Source organism: Anoplopoma fimbria, chromosome 18 (assembly GCF_027596085.1).
Source record: "Anoplopoma fimbria isolate UVic2021 breed Golden Eagle Sablefish chromosome 18, Afim_UVic_2022, whole genome shotgun sequence".
Taxonomy (NCBI): domain Eukaryota; kingdom Metazoa; phylum Chordata; class Actinopteri; order Perciformes; family Anoplopomatidae; genus Anoplopoma; species Anoplopoma fimbria.
The window spans coordinates 4984347-5002788 of NC_072466.1; the positions used below are offsets into that span (position 1 = coordinate 4984347).

At 41.8% G+C, this 18442-nt stretch overlaps 1 protein-coding gene across 1 annotated transcript in view; it reads left to right on the forward strand.

The window, feature by feature from the left end:
* LOC129107266 (bromo adjacent homology domain-containing 1 protein) overlaps window positions 1-13809 on the forward strand; it is a 15525-nt gene extending 1716 nt beyond the window's left edge. The window contains 12 exon segments of the mRNA XM_054618707.1: window positions 5450-5671; window positions 5674-6432; window positions 6435-6678; window positions 6680-6741; window positions 6744-7208; window positions 8106-8147; window positions 8150-8463; window positions 8661-8820; window positions 8955-9034; window positions 10764-10855; window positions 11632-11709; window positions 11711-13809. Coding sequence (XP_054474682.1) covers window positions 5470-5671; window positions 5674-6432; window positions 6435-6678; window positions 6680-6741; window positions 6744-7208; window positions 8106-8147; window positions 8150-8463; window positions 8661-8820; window positions 8955-9034; window positions 10764-10855; window positions 11632-11709; window positions 11711-11819 — 2607 coding nt within the window. The 5' untranslated portion in view covers window positions 5450-5469 and the 3' untranslated portion in view covers window positions 11820-13809.
* The last annotated feature ends 4633 nt before the right edge of the window (window positions 13810-18442 follow it).

Genomic DNA, 18442 nt, shown 5'->3' on the forward strand with positions numbered 1-18442 from the left:
TATGGAAATGATTAGAGATGGGAGGGTCAGGCAGAAAAGGGTGGTTTGTATGTTATATATTTTAAGGCTTTTGTTTACCTTCACGCGAGAAATGCTTGATCACATGTCACGCGAAAATCAATCTTGTCAGGCCTCAAGTTATGCGTTTTTGTCCGGTAAGCCAGTAAACGGACCAATCAGATTCATGTAGGTCATTACTGGCAGCTTGGGGGGCGGGGTTAAGAGGTTAAGGTGTGTGTGTGAGATCACATGGAGAGGTTGACAGTTAAAAATAAAAATGGCGTCTCTTGAAAAGGTAAGCTTAGGCGTTGCAATAGCATCTGTTTTATCAGAACAGAAGAGCAAAGACTGACACTGAAGGCTTTGCTAGATGGCAAATTTGTATTGGTCTTCTCCCGACTCGCTTTGGCAAGAGTTTGATTGACAGATGATTCATCCAATTACGTGCCAGCTATTTTTTTTTTTTTAGAACGCGTTTGCCCCTTTTCTAAACTGTTCTCAATTACGGCTTCTCAGATGGTTCTGTGTCACTAACCGTCTGGCGGGTCAGGTTAGGTTTTTGGTTTTGGTCGGGAAATCAAGATATGTTCCAACTTTTTCACATTTGAGGAATATATTTATTTAATTCATTCTGCGGCAAAAAATATTGCAGCACCAACAGAAAAGGAGACTGGCTGTATTTTCACTGTACTGCTATGTTGTTGTGCTACAAGGTATTGCAGTTTTTTCACGGGGAGGGTCGAAAGAAAATAAGGATTAAACATGTTTATGAATGTATTTTATAACAATTCACATTCATCACTTGTCTATAAACAGTTAATGAATGCTTCATAACACAGTAAAACAGAGTTACAGTCACAACTAATCATGCCTTTTAATATAGACAGTTTTTAACCTGCTGCACATGTTAATAAATAATTAAAGGGGCCGTCCACCCAAAATTCCATAATATTTTTTCCCTCTTACCCGTATTGCTATTTATCAGTCTAGATTGTTTCGGTTTGAGTTGTCTAGTTTAAGAGGTAATGGCCGTAGAGATGATTGCCTTCTCTAGAAACTACTATTAAAATACACAGAAATAGAAAGGGAAATAGAAACTATTTTTCTTTCGACCATAGTTCCTGCATGAAACTGCTCACAACAAGGTCTGTGGATTATCTTGAATAACCAGGTCATGATTTCTTGAAAGAGACTTTGCTGTTGAGTTTTTCAAATGTGTTTTTTGTTGGCGCTTTGAGCACCACAAGCTGAGTGTCATATATTCACATTATATCAGAGAGAAGGCAAACATCTCTACGGATGAGATCTCCACAACTATGCAACTCACACCAAAACAATCTACATTGATAATTGGCACTAAAGGTAAAAGCTTATATGTTTGGGGTGAACTGTCTCTTTAATAACAATCCATAATATACTGATAAACCTACAAATAAATCTCATATAATTACCATTTATTATTCCATTTAAACTCTTACCTACAGAGTATTTATCACACAGAAAATTAGACATAAAGTAAAACTAAACTATCAGGCAATGTATTTAAAACTAGTTAAGCCGGTTAGTACAAATATATCTTCATGTCATATTCTTAAAATAGTGTGTGATATTCGCCTCTATGTTTGAAGTTATGTTGGGTGTCAGTTTAATCTCTCTCGCTGTAGTTTTTCTAGATCTGAAAATGAACTTTTGGTGCTACGTCGTAACTACCTGTGACATTCTGCTGTGTTGGATTGTATTTTTTTTCAAGGAACTTTTATAATTGACAGGGTTATAGTTGATTGGTGCGTGCAACTTGTGTTTGACTGAAGCCTTTATGGTTTGTTTTGATGGTTGCTTCATAACTGCAGTTTCACAGAGATGAATGGAGTCTATAGATCAGTCAGTTCTTGTGTCTGGATTCTGTGTGATCATCTGGGCCGCTGTTTTACTCACATCTCCTCCAGGGTCTTGGGGGATCTTGGAAGTCTTATCATTAAAAAAAATAAAACAAAGTATCCTGGTGAGCCCGGTGTTTGATGCTCTGAAAGGAGCTGATGGTCGTTTTTTTCTGACCAATTAGAGACGGAGCGCTGGGTCATTGATCTTCCCGTAAATGTGAGATTACTTCCTGAGGATCACCGGGTCTGACTGTGTTTGAAGAGCCAAATTGCCGTCCAGAACGCCGCCACATGACATAATATCTTGCAGGTTATTCCCTTCCAGTGTTTCCCCGCCTACACTTCTCAGAAGTGACCCAAAAAAACAGCTGGTGGAAAATTATTTTTGTGGTTTTAGAAAAAAGAAGAATCTGGATAAAAGCCCAGTATTGAGGTTATTGGTTCGATGTGAGAGCTGCTTTAAATCGTCATAGAGAATTTGATTATTGAGGTGATTTAAATCATTCATCTGTCAGATTCTGGACTTCAGAATTTCGGTATGTCACTCTGGTTTTGAATTTCAGTCTCAGGAGGCGAGGTCACGGGATTACATCTTGTTTAAGAAGCACCGCCGAGAGTTATCCATCCGATGATGGGACAAAGATGGAGGAACAAACACCACCTCATGTTGTCTCTCACTAACATGCTCATAAATTGTTACATAGCTTTCTTTTGTTTAAAGGGGTTCAAACTTTATGTAACATTTTAAATCCAAAGTGTTTTCTGAGGTGGAGATATGATGAAGAAATTCTAATAATTCCAAAGGTTAACGCTGTAGAAGTGGGAGTTCAGGAAGTCGTACTTCATTTTTCATGAACCCTGGAGCTACACTCGTATTGGTTTTGTCCCGGGACCAATCTGATAATTCAGTCTTTGACCGCCTTCACGCTGCACAAGCACAGTCAGACGAAATCCAACATGTTTAAGAAATCTTGTCGGGATTCGACTGCTTATGAGTCGTCAGTTTGGCCAAAGATCTCCACTCTTGAATGAGTTCACACAACAGAGGAATTTGGATCAAACATCGGGCCCCTTAGAGCCTCACACAGATATGCTAGTCTGAACAGAAAACGTTTATAATTGTTGAATTTCTCTTAATGCACTATATTATGATTTTTGACTTTTTTGCATCCATATCATGTCTTCTTTCAGACCTTTGAAAAGACAAAATCCAAAATACACATTTAGGTGTTTATTCTACTACTTTGTCTATTTGTGCCTCTAGATTTCCACTAAATTCACCAAAAGTTACCATTAGATAATGCCTCATTTGTATATTTAAAAAACACATTTCAGAAGCTCTATATACAAAAAAGAATTGTCTTAATGTAAGTCATCCACTGGGGAAGTTTCATGGTGATATCTATTAGTTAATTCTTTTACCATATTCACCTGTAGTGTCTTCAAAATGAATGTAATTTACAATACATATCTTTAAAGGCTGTTTTTTTAATTTTATTTCTGAGCCAGAATCTCCACTTCAGTAGCACTCACATACACCAAACTTTACAGTTTCATTCCTATATAGATTCTAAACGCTTTTACTGAAGGGTTTGTTCATATGTCATTCATAGCCTGATTTATACTATATTTGATTACTACTTTTTCATGGCTGTTGGCAGTATTTTCTGATTTATGAAGTGATACAAAGAGATATTTAAAATTCCCTTTGATGTCCACAAAATGAAACCATTTAAAACCTGGCTTGTCTCATATTCAGAGTTCTGTCCTGGAAATGTGTGCAAATGTTACACTCATAGTCATCATATTTAATAAGATAATACCTAATTTGCATATGAAACGTAAAATTTCAGAAAACTTCCTTAATAGAAGTAATCAACTGGGGAAGTGTCATGGTGATATCTTTGTTTTTTACTTTCTTTTACTCTACTTGAGCTTATTTCGGGAAACCAGACAACACCACACGAAACAGAAAGTCGTGCTGACTCTGTCACAATTAACTTTATTTATTGAATCCCAACAGACACAGCTAATTCTGAGCCGAAAAAGCAGTTGTTTTACACATAATTTAGTAAAAAAAAAAGAAAAAAAAAACCTGATTAAACTCCAGCTAACAAGGATGTGTTCAGTGAGGAAAAATATTAATTTAGTGTGTAGTTCCTCTTTTAAAGGGGGATTTCATTAAGCGATTAGAGCTAATTATGGAAAGTAATGTTGTAGAACAAAAAGCTATTGTGAGTCGGAACAGAAACCCTCCAATCAGTTTACAAAAAGGAAAGTTGAATGCCGAGAGTGTATATATATATATTTGCTGTGGGGAGTTTTTCTTTGTGGTGCAGGTTCTACTGGGTGTACTGTTTTTTTTAAATGCAGATCTTTACAGGTTCACTCTTCTTGTTAGGCAGACAATAAATCTTTATGACCCAGGCTTCAGTTTACAAAGAGACTACTATTCCCATAAACACAGTAGTAAAGTCATCTGTATATGGGCATTATTTAAAGAACATGTAAACATATACACGAGTCACTCATTAGTTGTTTATGTTTAATTTCCCAATGAGCTAAGGGAGTGTTTTTTTATGAATACTCCCAAGCTAATTGTTTATTGCTTATTGGGTTTAATTGCAAAATCATTTCACAACGAGCTCAGGGAGTATTTACGGTATGTTTTTATGAGATGTATGCACAAGATTCCCCTTCTCTACACGATATCAACATTTAGATATTGATTTTCAGCAGTAATCACACCTGGTATAAATAGCATACGCGTTTAGCTCGCTTGTTAGTTTCTCTTATTTCCCTCAGTTGAACTTTGTCAGTAAGGCGCCTTTTGACATTTCTCTTTCAGCCTAAACATTTCAGACTAAACAAGCTGTTATTTGCATGCTGTTTGCTCACTAGGTGATAAGGCAGTGAATGTATGACAGGGTGCATCAGTTTCCTCTATGCTGCATATCACGCACACACAAACCCGTTTATAAAGAGAGGATCACAAACGGCTGAGAGCTCGGCTAACGATCAAATCAATTCATAAAATCCATTCGGCTGAATTTACTCACCATTAAACGTCTTTATGTGTTTGCATCGGATGTTGCTGTTCTGTTTGTGTCCATACCGAAGGCTCACGTAAGATAGTCGATATCTTTGTTATGCTCGTGGCTCGTTGGTTCTTGCTCGCTTTTTTCATTTTCTTTGTGCCTCAGTTCTTTCCACACCACAAAAGCCCCTCCAGCTCTTTCTTGTTTAACGTCCTGACAATAAAGAGAAAGGTTTGAAGTAATGTTAACGTCGCTACTTGGTTCATAATACACCTTTTACCACTCCCTGAGTGTCTGCCCCCGAACATCAATCCTGTTCTGAAATGGCCAGAACTGTGGTGCCTGCTGATTTTAACGTTGTCTGTGTGATTATAAGGAACAAAAGATGTTATGATGTTAACGGCTGAAGCAGCTCTCTATGGATCTAATTAAACACTTTGTTTGTAAGTAACTGCATTGTGAACACTGTGAGCGCACAGTGAAACTGGGACAAACACAAGTTCTGACTACTTGTCGCTCTCTCATCTCCAGGCCCCGTGGAGAAGCATGTGATGACTCACGCGAGGCAGAAGGGTTCCCTCAGGCCGAGCGACGCTGCTGCCAATTGGTGGGACAGCTGCCCTCGTTGGCCACATGGTGGCGCTATGGGCGACGCCTTGCCTGAGCGCTCACTTCGATTCGGGAGGACGAAGAAGATAAGTGAGGTCATCAAGAAAAAGAAAGTCATGGCTAAGAGGGTGGACGACAAGAGAGGGGGACGGAAAAATCGGACCAGAACAGAAAACTGGACCGGAGGCGCGAGAAGAAACGGGACAGGAAGTCGTATCCTCTGCGGGGGCGGGCCGCGGGTCCAGACGGGGAGGGGCTTAGCTGTCACGTCCTCCTCACCCGATTGGAGGAGAGCATCCGAGAGAAGGAGAGCTCTGGAGGAAGGGATGCGTGTCTCAAACCCAAACCCAAAAAGGTGAAAAGCGTCGAAAGAAAAGAGGCGAAGTCATCACCAAAAACCAAATCAAAGTCAAACAGCCCAAGTCGTGGCGAGTGTATTAATGTTCTGCAACCTCGCAAGCGCAGGCTGGCCTCTCTCAATGCCGAGGCGGTCAACAGTCTACTGCTTGAAAGAGCAAATGAGACGCAGACGGCGGCTAAGCAGGCCAGGAGACAGGAAGAGCCCACAAATGGAGGGACATCCCTGGATGCAAATCCAGCCAGAGGGGGTGTCGCTGGAGGTCTGAAGGCCGCACGAGGAAGCATCAGTAAAACCTCCACGTCTCACAAACAGGACCGGTGCCAAAGCTCCAAGCAGATCAAGAAGGCCAAAGCCATCCGAGCACAGATTCAGAGTCAGGAGAGTCTGGACGCCCCGGCTCCCAGACGACTGGCTGGACTCAACGCCGCCGCCCTCCTGAAGTTAACCAGCTCCTCCGCTACCAGCAAACAGAGAGTAAAGAACGCACCCACGGCGACTGTAACGTCAGAGTGCAAGGCTCCCACCGCGGCCTCGACCCCAAAACAGCCCCCAGGGTCAAACACAAGGGGCGCTCACAAAAGCAGAGCGGGAGGAAAGTGGCGCCGGTGCACAGCGGCTGCACGGCCTGCAAGAAGAAGGCGGACTTTGAGCCCAAAGTGGAGTGGGAGACCGGCAGCTGCACCCGTCGGCTGACCAAACCGGGCTACCAGTCCCGCAGCATGCTGGCGTACCCGCTGAAGCAAGTGAAGGAGGAGCAGCTGGAGACGGAGCTGAGCCCGTACTACTGCTGCCCCCGAGGGCTCGGTGGAGTACTGCCACCGCTTGGCCTTCTTCCTGGGCCAGCAGCCCTACGGGGATCGGACGAGCCGCCGCTGACCTCGGCCCTGACCCCTGTGAAGCACGAGTGCCTGGTGACCTCGCCGCCCCTGACGCATTCCCACCCCCACCCGCACACGGCCCTCACCCTCAGCCCCCACCCGTGCCTCTGCACCGCCGACCACTGCTTCTCCAGCTACTACGTCCACATCGCCCACCCGACGCACACTGGAACGACGTCAGCGAGCCTGGCCCCGCGGCCTCTGAACTTTGCCCCCTCCGGTTTGTGCCCCGATCGGATGTCCGGCTCCAAGCTGCTGGGGCCGCGGGTGTCCCACGGCTCGGGGCTCGCCCACCCGGCTTACTGCAACTCTGTGGCGTCGCCCTGTTACGGCGACGCCTGCGGGATCGGTGGCTACACCTACAGTGCAATGCCTCCCGTCGCCAGCAGGGGTTGTTCCTTCAGTACAGGATGCACTGGATGCACACACGGCATCAAAACAGGTGAGTGGAAAATCAAGATGGTTGTAATATTTCAGTTACTAAACAAGCATTTTATACAAGCATCGCTATACACCTTTAACGTCTTAAATAAGATCTGGAGCAGGTTGAGTGTTCGCCCCCAATGATGTCACTTCTCAGATTCACCATCTTAAACCCTCTTTGTGTATCTGTTATTACTGAAAAAAAACCTCATCCCAGAGATATGACTTAAAGAACTAAAGAGCCCTTTGTTGTTTGCCTCGGGCTAGTTTTGTTGCCCAACAAGTGTGAAGAATTCAGTTGTTTTATTTTTTGTTGGTATGAGCTTTGAAAGTGTCCTGAGCTTGAGGCTGTGGCTTAGATATTCCTTGATAAGGAGCTCTTGGCTCATATGTAATGTTTAGCGTAACAATTGTGTTTTTATGTATAGCTGGACTGATGAGTAAGATAAAGGTAGCATGCTGTTTTTAAACTGATTTACACAGGGATCATGCAGTTAGATAATTTTATGTAACTTGACAACAGCAACTACAACCTAAAGTCTGATTATATTAAATTTCACATTTCGCACAAATGTCCTCTTAAACTCAAGGATGAAGCTATCAGAATTTCAAAGGTCGCTGTGACCTCACGTGCTAATCACGACAATTTCACTCAAATGTATAGCTGGATAAAATTAAGAAGTGTTAAAATTTCGAACAGATATGTATGTAAAATGCAACTTGAATGGTTATCAGAGGAAAACAACCGTGAGGCAGTAATTCTAGTATTTTATGAATTTAGCTTTTCAACTGTAAAAGGAAGATTGTTTGATTTAGTGTTTCAAAAGTCACATTAACTTTAGGGGCACATTTCATCTCTCTTGTTTTCTTGCTGCGTGATTTAAAAGTTGTTGTTTTTAACCCTTTCCTCCTCCAGAGGGTTACTCCTCCCCTCAGGGTGACCACAGCCCCTCCCTCCTGGCCCCCCCTCCCTGCCCATCTCCAGCTGCCCTCTCTCCACCGTGCCCTCCTCCACCCAGACCCAACCCCACCTGCTGACCCCGCTGTCGGGCCGAGACCAGCCCCAGGCCCGTTTAAAGCTGGCCACTGAATGCCCGCAAGGAAACGAGCCCGCCACCGGCTCCCTGTCCATGGGACGCACTCGGCTGACCCACAAACAGCCGTCGCCTCTGCCGAGCTTCGGAAGCGCCAAGCAGAAGAGAGTCAGCCGCAGACGAGCCACCAACGGCTGGAGGCCTGTTGGTATGCCGACGGAGAGGGATGTCTTCATTGCGGTAGGTTATTTGTGAGATCTTCTTGTCTTGTTGTCTCTCTAGTGAGGCCTTTTCGTCTTGTATCCAACTACCTGATAACACCGAAGCAGAAGATACAAGCTGCAGATCGACGTGGAGGGAAAACATAATTGTGTTTTGACCCCACAGCTCCTTTCGTCTTTTATAATGAGAATTATATCTGTTTGTTTATGTCTCAGGGAGAGGATGAGACGGCCCCGCGGCAGTGTTACGAAGGAGTGCAGAGAGACGGCGAGGTGATCCACGTCAGAGACACCGTGCTGCTCCGATCGGGACCCAGGAAGAAATCCCTCCCGTATGTCGCCAAGATATCAGCGCTGTGGGAGGACCCCAAGACAGGTAACGGAGACGGGGAGGGAGGAGATCACGGATAGATACGGTGGATGGATGAAGGAAGAAATGGACAAGATTGTTTACCTCTACTTATATGTGTGTGTGTGTGTGTGTGTGTGTGTGTCAACCTTCGTCCTCAGGAGAGCTGATGATGAGCCTTTTCTGGTACTACCGACCTGAGCACACACAGGGAGGACGAGATCCGAGCACACACTGTGAGGTGAGGCTCCGTTTTAATGTTGCCCAGTCATCAAATCTTAAAAAACTAATAACTGAAGGTAAATGAACACGAGATAGGGAGATGTGTTAAGCTAATACATGAGTGTTTCACATCAACTTAAAAGGAAAAACATACATTTTAGGGGTTAATATGAATGATAAACACAAATCATATGACAGAGAAAAAACATGTTATTACAATGAAAGTGTGAAAGAATCCAATACATTATAAAGCTCAAATGAAAATGGTTATTTTTTATTTCACTACAGCAGTTTTAAAACAAGATAAATCGGTTTTCATTTTTTCACAATGACTTTTTGATTTCATAATTCTACTTGACATCTCATAGTCTGTCAACTAAGTGACATCTGTTGCTTCAGGGTGCATGAGGAAATAATAGGCCATGTGAAAAAAATAAAAAATGCTGTAATTAAATAAAAATGACCTGCAATTAACTCTTCTATTGTGGCAGGAAAAAAATGTTTTTAATAAAAGGCAAGTTTTTGAGGTTCTTTATTAGGGGAGAGCTGTTGAAATTACAAAACACACATCATGACAAAATCTATTTTATTTCAAAATTGAGTAATTTTCTAACATTTTGGGAGAGTGTTCATGCGTGAACAATAAAAAAAGAATGAAGGGGAGGCTCGGAAAAATTATTAATTTGCTAAATTAAAACATCATTACAGGGTCATTCATTTGAATCCTCCACTAAATCTGTCCATAAGGGGTTTCCATATTTGACCCACTTCGTCCAGAATTTAATGAACACATTTTTCTAAAAGAGAATGAAAAAACATAAATCACATTAACTATATTCATCCTCTCCTGTATTGTGTGGTGTCTCATTACAAGCAGATATTAAAATGCCAAACATTCATTCATCAGGACTATTCGCCATTATGTCATTTATTATACCCAAAAGTATTTTATATAAATAAATATAGTAGATCCTGGTACTAGCAGTCCAACTGTATTGAACAAACGGGAAAAATAAAGACCCACTGTAATAATTAAACATGGAAAAAGGGCCAGACTAACCACATTTATTGTTGGTGCTGCATGCATAATGTTTTTACTATCAATTTAAAGTTGTACAAAGTTAAATTACTATCACGATTGTAAAAGACGGACAGAAAAGACATTAAATTCTTCATGACTTCTTATTAATATCTCCTCTTTGTGCAAGTTTAACAGACATATCTGATGTGTTTGAATGTGGGAGGAAAAAGATTATTTCCTTTTTACATATTTATTGGTTTTCGCTATAAAAGACATTTTGCAATATTCAATTTATCCGTTCATTATGAGCGATAATATAAGAAAATAATGAACAAACTGCCTCTGCTGCTGGAGACGTTATTATCTTTCCCTCAGCAGCCCCTGAAACTGTTGAATGCTGGGTGGCTCTTCAGTGTAACCACAACGCCAAAATGATGATATCTCCCGCCACCTCACACTCGCACAAACAGAGAACAAGAGAGGAGAGCAATTTCACTGTTAGAAAGTGAAACACCACAGAGCACGGGTTTTTTTCCACTGTGTGGCGGCATGTGAGGTGGAGACATGCAGAGGCACCGTCCTTTTGAACACATGAACAATTACAGTCTCCTCTGTGCATGTGGTTAAAAAAAAAACCACGGGGTTTATCATTTCTTCAGCCTCTCAGCAAGAAGCATTTGGAGACTCGTGTGTTGATGTGACATTGTACACCCACTGTCGGTTTCAGAATGAGATTTTCGCCTCTCGGCATCAGGATGAAAATAGTGTGGCCTGCATAGAAGACAGATGCTACGTCCTCCCACTAGCCCAGTACTGTAGGTGAGTACAAAAACAGGAACACACCTATTATGCTTTCCCCTCTCCTTTAGTGTGTTATATATATTATTGTACATGTAAAAGGTCCGTAGAGTGTAAAACCTGAAGTCCACGCCTAAAAGGAGTTACCCTCCCCCTAAGAAGCTCCTGAGCTCCTGAAACGGCTCCATTGAATTCTCTCCTTCACTTCTGTAACTTTATGAGGTCACAATGTTACAGAAGTGAAGTAAAACTCCTTCCGGCTAGTTTGACCCTCAAACAACAAAAGAGAGAGATGGAGCTGAAGCTCTGGAGGAAGAGTTATTTGAAATGTGAAACATTGACCGATCACAACAGAGCGGGCTAGCTGACCAATCAGAGCAGACTTTGCTTTCTGGAGGGAGGAGCAAGCGCTACAACGTAGCGTTTCAGAGAGAGGGTGAGAAGAGGTGCTGCAGGACAGCCAGGATGAGAAAAACAAGGAGGATTATGAGCATTAACGCAAGTAAACCTGTTGTAACTGTAACTTGAGAAATAAATATGCACCCGGAAAATAGGGCCTGTTTAACACCTCAGATTCTGCCATAATTGGAAGGCTGATTTTCTGACTTTTTCATCGCACATCGGTGACACTGCATCTGTTAATCGAGGGAACACCAGGCCTTGAACATTTGCTTAGACATCGAATGCAAATATCAGTTTCAAGGTTAATTTGCTTGTTATTTAAAAATAAAAAAAACACAGCAGCACGAACATATATTTGATTTGTGTCACTTTTGATTATTTTATTTTTTCTCCAGATTTTGTGCCTTGGTGAAGCGGCGTGCCGAAGGCGCCCCACCCGGCAGCACCAGCGTGGTGCCCTGCCGCCCCGACTTCGCCCCCCTCCCACCGCTGTGTGCCCACAGACGTCGACCCCGAGCTGGTGTATCTCTGCCGGCACGTCTACGACTTCCGCTTCGGACGCATCCTGAAGAACCTGCAGTAGGAGGATTAGACGGGGGTCTGAATTAATCATACCGTAGCTCCCAACTCCTGCACAAGGGCGGCGGCGGCGGCGGTTTGGTGGGTGTTGAAGGACTAATCACCGCCTGTCTTTTTACTGCTGGGGACGTTAACGATCAGAGTGAAGCAAAAAGTGTTTGACACATTATGAAGCACAGATCCCTTTAGTTGACTACAGAGGGGTTACAATGTGACGGATGAATCACTCTCAATAAGAGCACCAATATTTCCTGGTTGGGATGAACGAACGGAGAAAGAATTCATTCATCAGCTGGGACTTTTTCACATGGAGGCTTGTGTGTGTGTGTGTGCTGAACACCAGGCTGAACTGGGCTGCTGTCAGGACTATGTTTCCCCCCAAAGCGTCTTAGCACAACAATCATGTTTGTTCCATTTGTAAGCGAATGGCTCCAGGAGCGGTCCGGCGCTGAGGTGCTCTCCGGAGGGGGAACACACACACGCCTACGCTGTCAGCTCGATGTTAACGCCGCTCAACCAGCCGGGGCTGAAGGAGCAGCTAACGGAGAGCGACGTCGTCTCGTTTCTCCTGATTTGAGTTTTTGTCTCAGCTGTGCCGTTTTCTGTGTGTGTGTGTGTGTGTGTGTGTGTGAAAGAGCGAGTGGGAGAAGCGAGTGTCAGTGCAGATAACTGGATAAATGTGTGATGGTGTTTTGTTTTTTTAAAGGAGGCTTTCAGGCAATCAAACCAAACAAGCAGCTTTAGAGGAAGCGTCATCGTCTCTCCTGTGTGACACTGACGGAAACATTTTTCATCTCCAGTGATGCTCTGCGCAAACTAAAATACTGAACCTGAAGGGGGATTGTGGGACCGATTATTCCTCCACCCAAAACCCACTCTAGAGCAGGCGCTTCTCTTACTTAGGTCAGGACGCTAAAAATGTCTCTAAACTGATTTTATAATCAAAAACACATTTTCAAACTATCTTTTTTTCCTGACCTGAAGAAGCCTTGTTCTAGAGAGGCTCTTCTAACGGTCCAATAGAGAAGACAGATTGTTTTTCCTCGTATTTTTTTTCACCTTAGCTGCTCCATGTGACTTGCCTTATGACGTGCAGGTAGAGCTTTAGGCAGCTAGTCTCACAACACACAACTAGGAGGTGGTGGAACAGGTGTACTGTAATCCCAAGAGAAAAGAAAATCAGCTGACAGCTATGACACGATCACTGGACAAATTGCACCGGTTTAGGGCTGCAACTGATGAATTACTGTGTAGCTGTTTTGTCAATTAAGTGTTGCAAAAACAATGAAATTGCCTTTTTATGGTTTTCCAATAGTCCGAAGTTCAATTATGTTATTTTATTAAACAAACAGTCCACAAAAATTCAGGTAATTTACATGTACGATAAGGAAAAACATTACATTTTTACATTTGACGAGCTAAGCAACGTTTGGCATTTTAAAGGAGCTGTGTGTGGCATTTAGGGGGATCAATTGGAAGGAATGGAATATAATATTAATAAGTATGTTAAATTTAGTTTATAATAACCTGAAAAAAAAGACACGATAGATCCGTGAGCAGTTTTAATGGGAGAAGTTTCAGTTAGTTGCAATCTGCAAACTCACCACTAGAGGGCCACACATCCTTGCACCTTTTCAGAAACGATTAAAACTATTATCAATATAGTTGCGGATTCATTTCCAGTCATCGTTGCAGCTCTAAACTGGTTAGAAAAACACTGTGCACTTCAACACGTCATCGATCTGCTGTGCTCGAGCTGCTAGTGTTGCGTTCATGTCTACTCTACCCGTTCTAATTCTAAATCCACACTAATTATTTTCTCCCTCCTCCTCCTCCTCCTCCCCCCCCGTCCTCCCCCTGAAGATAAACCAAAGGATGTCACAAAACCCAGAGTCCCCGTCTCCTCCCTTCGCACTTCTCCTCCTCGTCAGCACTTCTGCCCTCGTTCCCTTTATTGTATTGCACTAATCCATTCCTTAATTACGTTTTTTTTTTTTGTTCCAGCTACTAATATCTTACCAGGGGGATCATACTGTGTGTCATTTATGTGTGTGTGTGCTGCGTAGAGAAGGAAACAGTAAGGATGCCATGGCTGCTTTTTTTTTATGTCAGTGTATATTTACTATTCTTTAACCAGTAGTCGGCCAGCGTGTTCGTCATGTTACCTGATGTACAACCTGTTGAATCCCATGGAAGATACACAGTATATATATATATATATATATATATATATATATATATATATATATACATACATACATACATTCTGTTAATGTGATTCGATTTGGAAAAGGCATCTAGACGGAGGCCTGACGTGCTGGGCAGACGAACGTAGCACCATGTTAGACGTGTATTTGGATTTGGGGGGAGGGTTTGTGGGGGGGGAATGTGTGTGTGTCGGGGGGTGTTTGGATTCAATACTTAATTGAGTTGTGGTGGATGTCAGGCCGCATTCATGCATTGCCTTTAAACCTGCAAGTGTTTTACTGTCGAGTAGTGTCGGAGTGTGTGTACCTTTTTTTAAAACGTAAAGAGTACCCGATTGCTTTCCTGCACTGCAAAAACGCCCCGATCTTAAACATTGGAAAAGCCGTAACACTCTAAAGCCATCTTTACTCCTAACCCCAAAACAAAATCAAATCCTGATGATTGGGTGTTTTGTTATTTCTATTTACGTCCAGATTCTTCAAAGAGGTAATATATATATTCTCCTACTTTACAATTTCTCCTTATTAAGAATATTTTATTATGTCTATTTCCTAAGATGGCATATGCAATATATTTTTAGACTTACTATTTTTGGAAAAACGAAACGTAACAAATCAAGAAAAAGAATATGCATTACTTTTTATTTAATTTTTAAATTAGTTTGAAGTCATCACAGCGTTAATTGAGATTTGACCAAATGAAGGGACTTGATGACGTCATGTGACCTTTGGTCGTCCATAAAACGCAGCGAGAGAAACCCCCTTCCATTTCTAACGAAGTGTACATATCTGAATCCAGGAAGCACCGGGCACTCTTTAAATAAGCAGACAGCCAATGCACAGTGTAGTATTTTTGCAAGATCTGTAATAATTATATTTAAAGTAAGAAGAAAAAATATTTAAATGGAGTAAACAAAATATATTAAGATTTCAATTTAACTTATTTGGAAAATACTGTGTCTAATTGATTAACTATATCCTGTTTCTTTGCGCTCAAGGATAGAAATGATTTTCTGTTTATTTGTAACTTATAAGTTTAGAAATTAAATGGTTGAGTGGTGGTTCGTTGACAGAGATGTACATGTTGTTTAGTTTGTATAATTTAGTTGTCAGCGGGTGGAAACCAGACCAAAGCACACCCCGGCAGACGGGAATCACATACAGATTTGATTTCCCCCTATTGAGACACTTAGAATGTCAAATCTGACCTGAGACCTGTACGGAAGAGACGACTTCTAGCTCTCCTGCCGAAACCCGACTGACCTTAAGTGTGACGTTTGGGAGAATGCAATGGAGACATGGTCACCTGAGCTTCTATTGATTCGTCCCGTTAGGGGAGAGACAGACGGGACACCTGAGAGAGGACGGACTGACCTCTAGGCTCCAGGTAGAAGATCTTACAGACGTTTTTCCTTTTTTTAAATAAAGCCCAATATTAAAGAGGGTTAGTGTTAGGAATTTGGGACTGTATGATAATTATTAGGGAGGCGGCGCTGTAAGAAGAAGTGCAGAGACGTATTTACATTTTTTGCTTATGGACGTAGATGTTGAAAGAGCAGGGGAGAGGGTTCTCGACCCAGAATTATATTTATAATAATATTATTTCAAGTTCGTTCTAAGGTCAAAGTCTATCAGCACTAATAGAGAATGGCTGTTTAGTTGCCTCCCTATTTAGTTATTGGCCATAAATATTGTTATTTTTTTTAGATATTGAAGGGAGGGTATTGCAGTATTTTTTTAAGTTAGAGGAAGGGTCCAAAGAAATATATTGATTTATAGAAAATGAAATACAAGATTTAGCTCCTCTTATCACCCTCGTCATTTGCATACAGTCCCTTATTTATGAAATGAAAACCACGCTGTTTTCCAGTGTGCTGAGAGGAAATAAATGAATTTTTAATATGATAAAGGTCAAATCCAAATCAGATGGCCACCTTTGCCTTTTCCCCCGGACGTGAATTGACGGCGGTTGACCCCTAGAGGGCGGTTATCTTATGCACCGCATAACAGTCTTGTGGCCACATCCCAACGCTGTTCACCATCTTCCTCTCCTTGTCCTCTTTCCTTGCATCCTTATGTTTTGTCGGCTGAGTGATGGAGGAGCTTCCTGGAAAAGGAGACTAAGGAGGGGAAGTTGCCATGAGTCATCCTCCCAAGTGCTTGCAAGCCCTGCAAAAAAAAAAAAAAATGGACTAGATTGTATGTTTTTATTTATGTGACTTAATTTACATAGCAGCTTTGCATGGACACGGTTGCGTCCTTCGTCGCCATGACAACAAGGCAGGGCCAGCACTCGGGAGGAGTCGGTTATATGTGCGCGTAGGGTGTCTCGACAGTGGCACGGGTCAAAAACACTGAGTGACCTTTACCGATGCCACACAGGAAGTACGTTCACTCCATGAGTTAGAAAAATAAAAGCACCCGACCCAACCCATGAGATTCTGCTTTCTGTGTTGATGCTCATTGTCAGCATATATTTTGATATATTTGGAAAAATACGGCTGAATATAAAGTTAAAAGTCTAGATATTTTTGGAGTAGAGAAGCGATGTGTGTATCAGATTATTGTCACTTTGTCATGCTCTCTGAAAATCTCTTGGATTTTTTTAGGGGGGAGAATTATATAACATCCCTACTGATTTAATGTTCAATTGAAAGAATATTTATAAATTTTAAGTCCTTTGTGAAAATGTGTGTGGCTCTTTTATTTACTACACTTGAATCCTGCAGTGTTTTTCTTTTCTACATGACATTGTGCAAAAAGGGAAGCTGTTCTGAATGCACGAGGTCAACAGGAAGTCTGTTATGTTCCTCTTGCATGCAACTGTTGTGCTGCACGATGTCCACAGGAGGGCAGTAGTGAGACAGCATGCACAGGTCAGGGTCAAAACCCTCTTTGACCTTGTCTTTTATGCCGTAAAGCACATGGTCGTCTTTTCATTAAAATACTTAAATACAGCAGGAGACAGGCTTCTACCTTCTCCTGTCCTTCTTCCATGTTCTCCTCTTTGCTCATGTCCTCCTGCAGCAGAGTCATTATCTGTCTTTGGCCTTTATCCCTGTTCAGGGCATTAGGAATGTCCAACACACACACACACACACACACACACACACACACACACACACACACACACACACACACACACACACACACACACACACACACACACACACACACACACCATACCACAGGTCTTTAGTGTCTGTTACACAGGGATAACAGCTGACGAGTACTTCCTCATAATGATATAACTAGCTTCACCCTTTGACCTCTCAGGTGTGTCGGTCTGCTGTAAGACGATTGGCTGTTTGGTTGTGTTTAGGAATCCTCACTGTTGGTGTTTGCATTCAGAATCTGGACACATATCAACGTAAAACTGTTTTTATCTAATTAGTCACGGCTGTTTAGTCCTTACATTCTGGTAAAAGTTTCAAGAGACTCAGTGACAACTTGTGATTGAGTTTGTTTAGCTATTTTAAAATGTTTGCAAATATTCTAAAGTGATTCAGATTTCATATAAATCAGAAGTTTTGTTTTCCAGGTTTCTGAAACTTTTGGGGGACAGGGACCCCCTCTTTATCCTCACACAGATACCTCATATTCTTAATACCATTTGTGCTATAAATAGATTAATTGAGACAAAGAGTACTTTACTAACACCAATCGTTAATTGCAGTCTTTTAGCAGCCAAGTCACAAATAAATCCCAAGGACGCTCAACGAGGAGAAAATATAGAACAAACACATACAGTAAAGAATTAAATCTTAACTAGAACCTTTACTCCTGGTAAGGCCTGGTAAAATGTTAATATATATATATATATTCTGCAACGCCTAATTTATTGTTTCCATTACGTTTATCTCCTGTTTATACAACAAATGCTGCTAATATCTTTCTATAAAACTTTATTTTCTTCCCAAACTGGACCACATATTGTGTCCTCTGATTGCTATATTAATAATAATCATAAACTTCTAGATACTGTACTACTCATTCTGGGATGTACTACTCATTCTGGGAACACATATAGAGTGAAAGTCTGTCTCTCTCTGTTTCTCTTACAGTCACACTTGAACACACAGAGACGTGAATACAGACTAAACAGGAAGTACGACCGGGTGAGAAGACAAAAAAAGAATGTGAAGAGAAGTGAGAAACATGAAACTCCGCTTCTGTTCTTATTAAAGTTAACATGCCCCTTTGACATTTAAACTTTGTCAAATGCTTAACTTTATGTTTTATAAGAATGTAACATCTGTAAGAAGAAATCAAGTGCAAAGCATTTATTATTATTTTTTCTTGCATTCTTGTGGACGGAGGACTTCCTCTACGTGGCCACGAAGCTTTGATAGATCAGCAAAGAGAAGCATCTGCTGGAGAGAAAAAAAAAAATCAATCCAGCGACTGCAAAATAGACAGA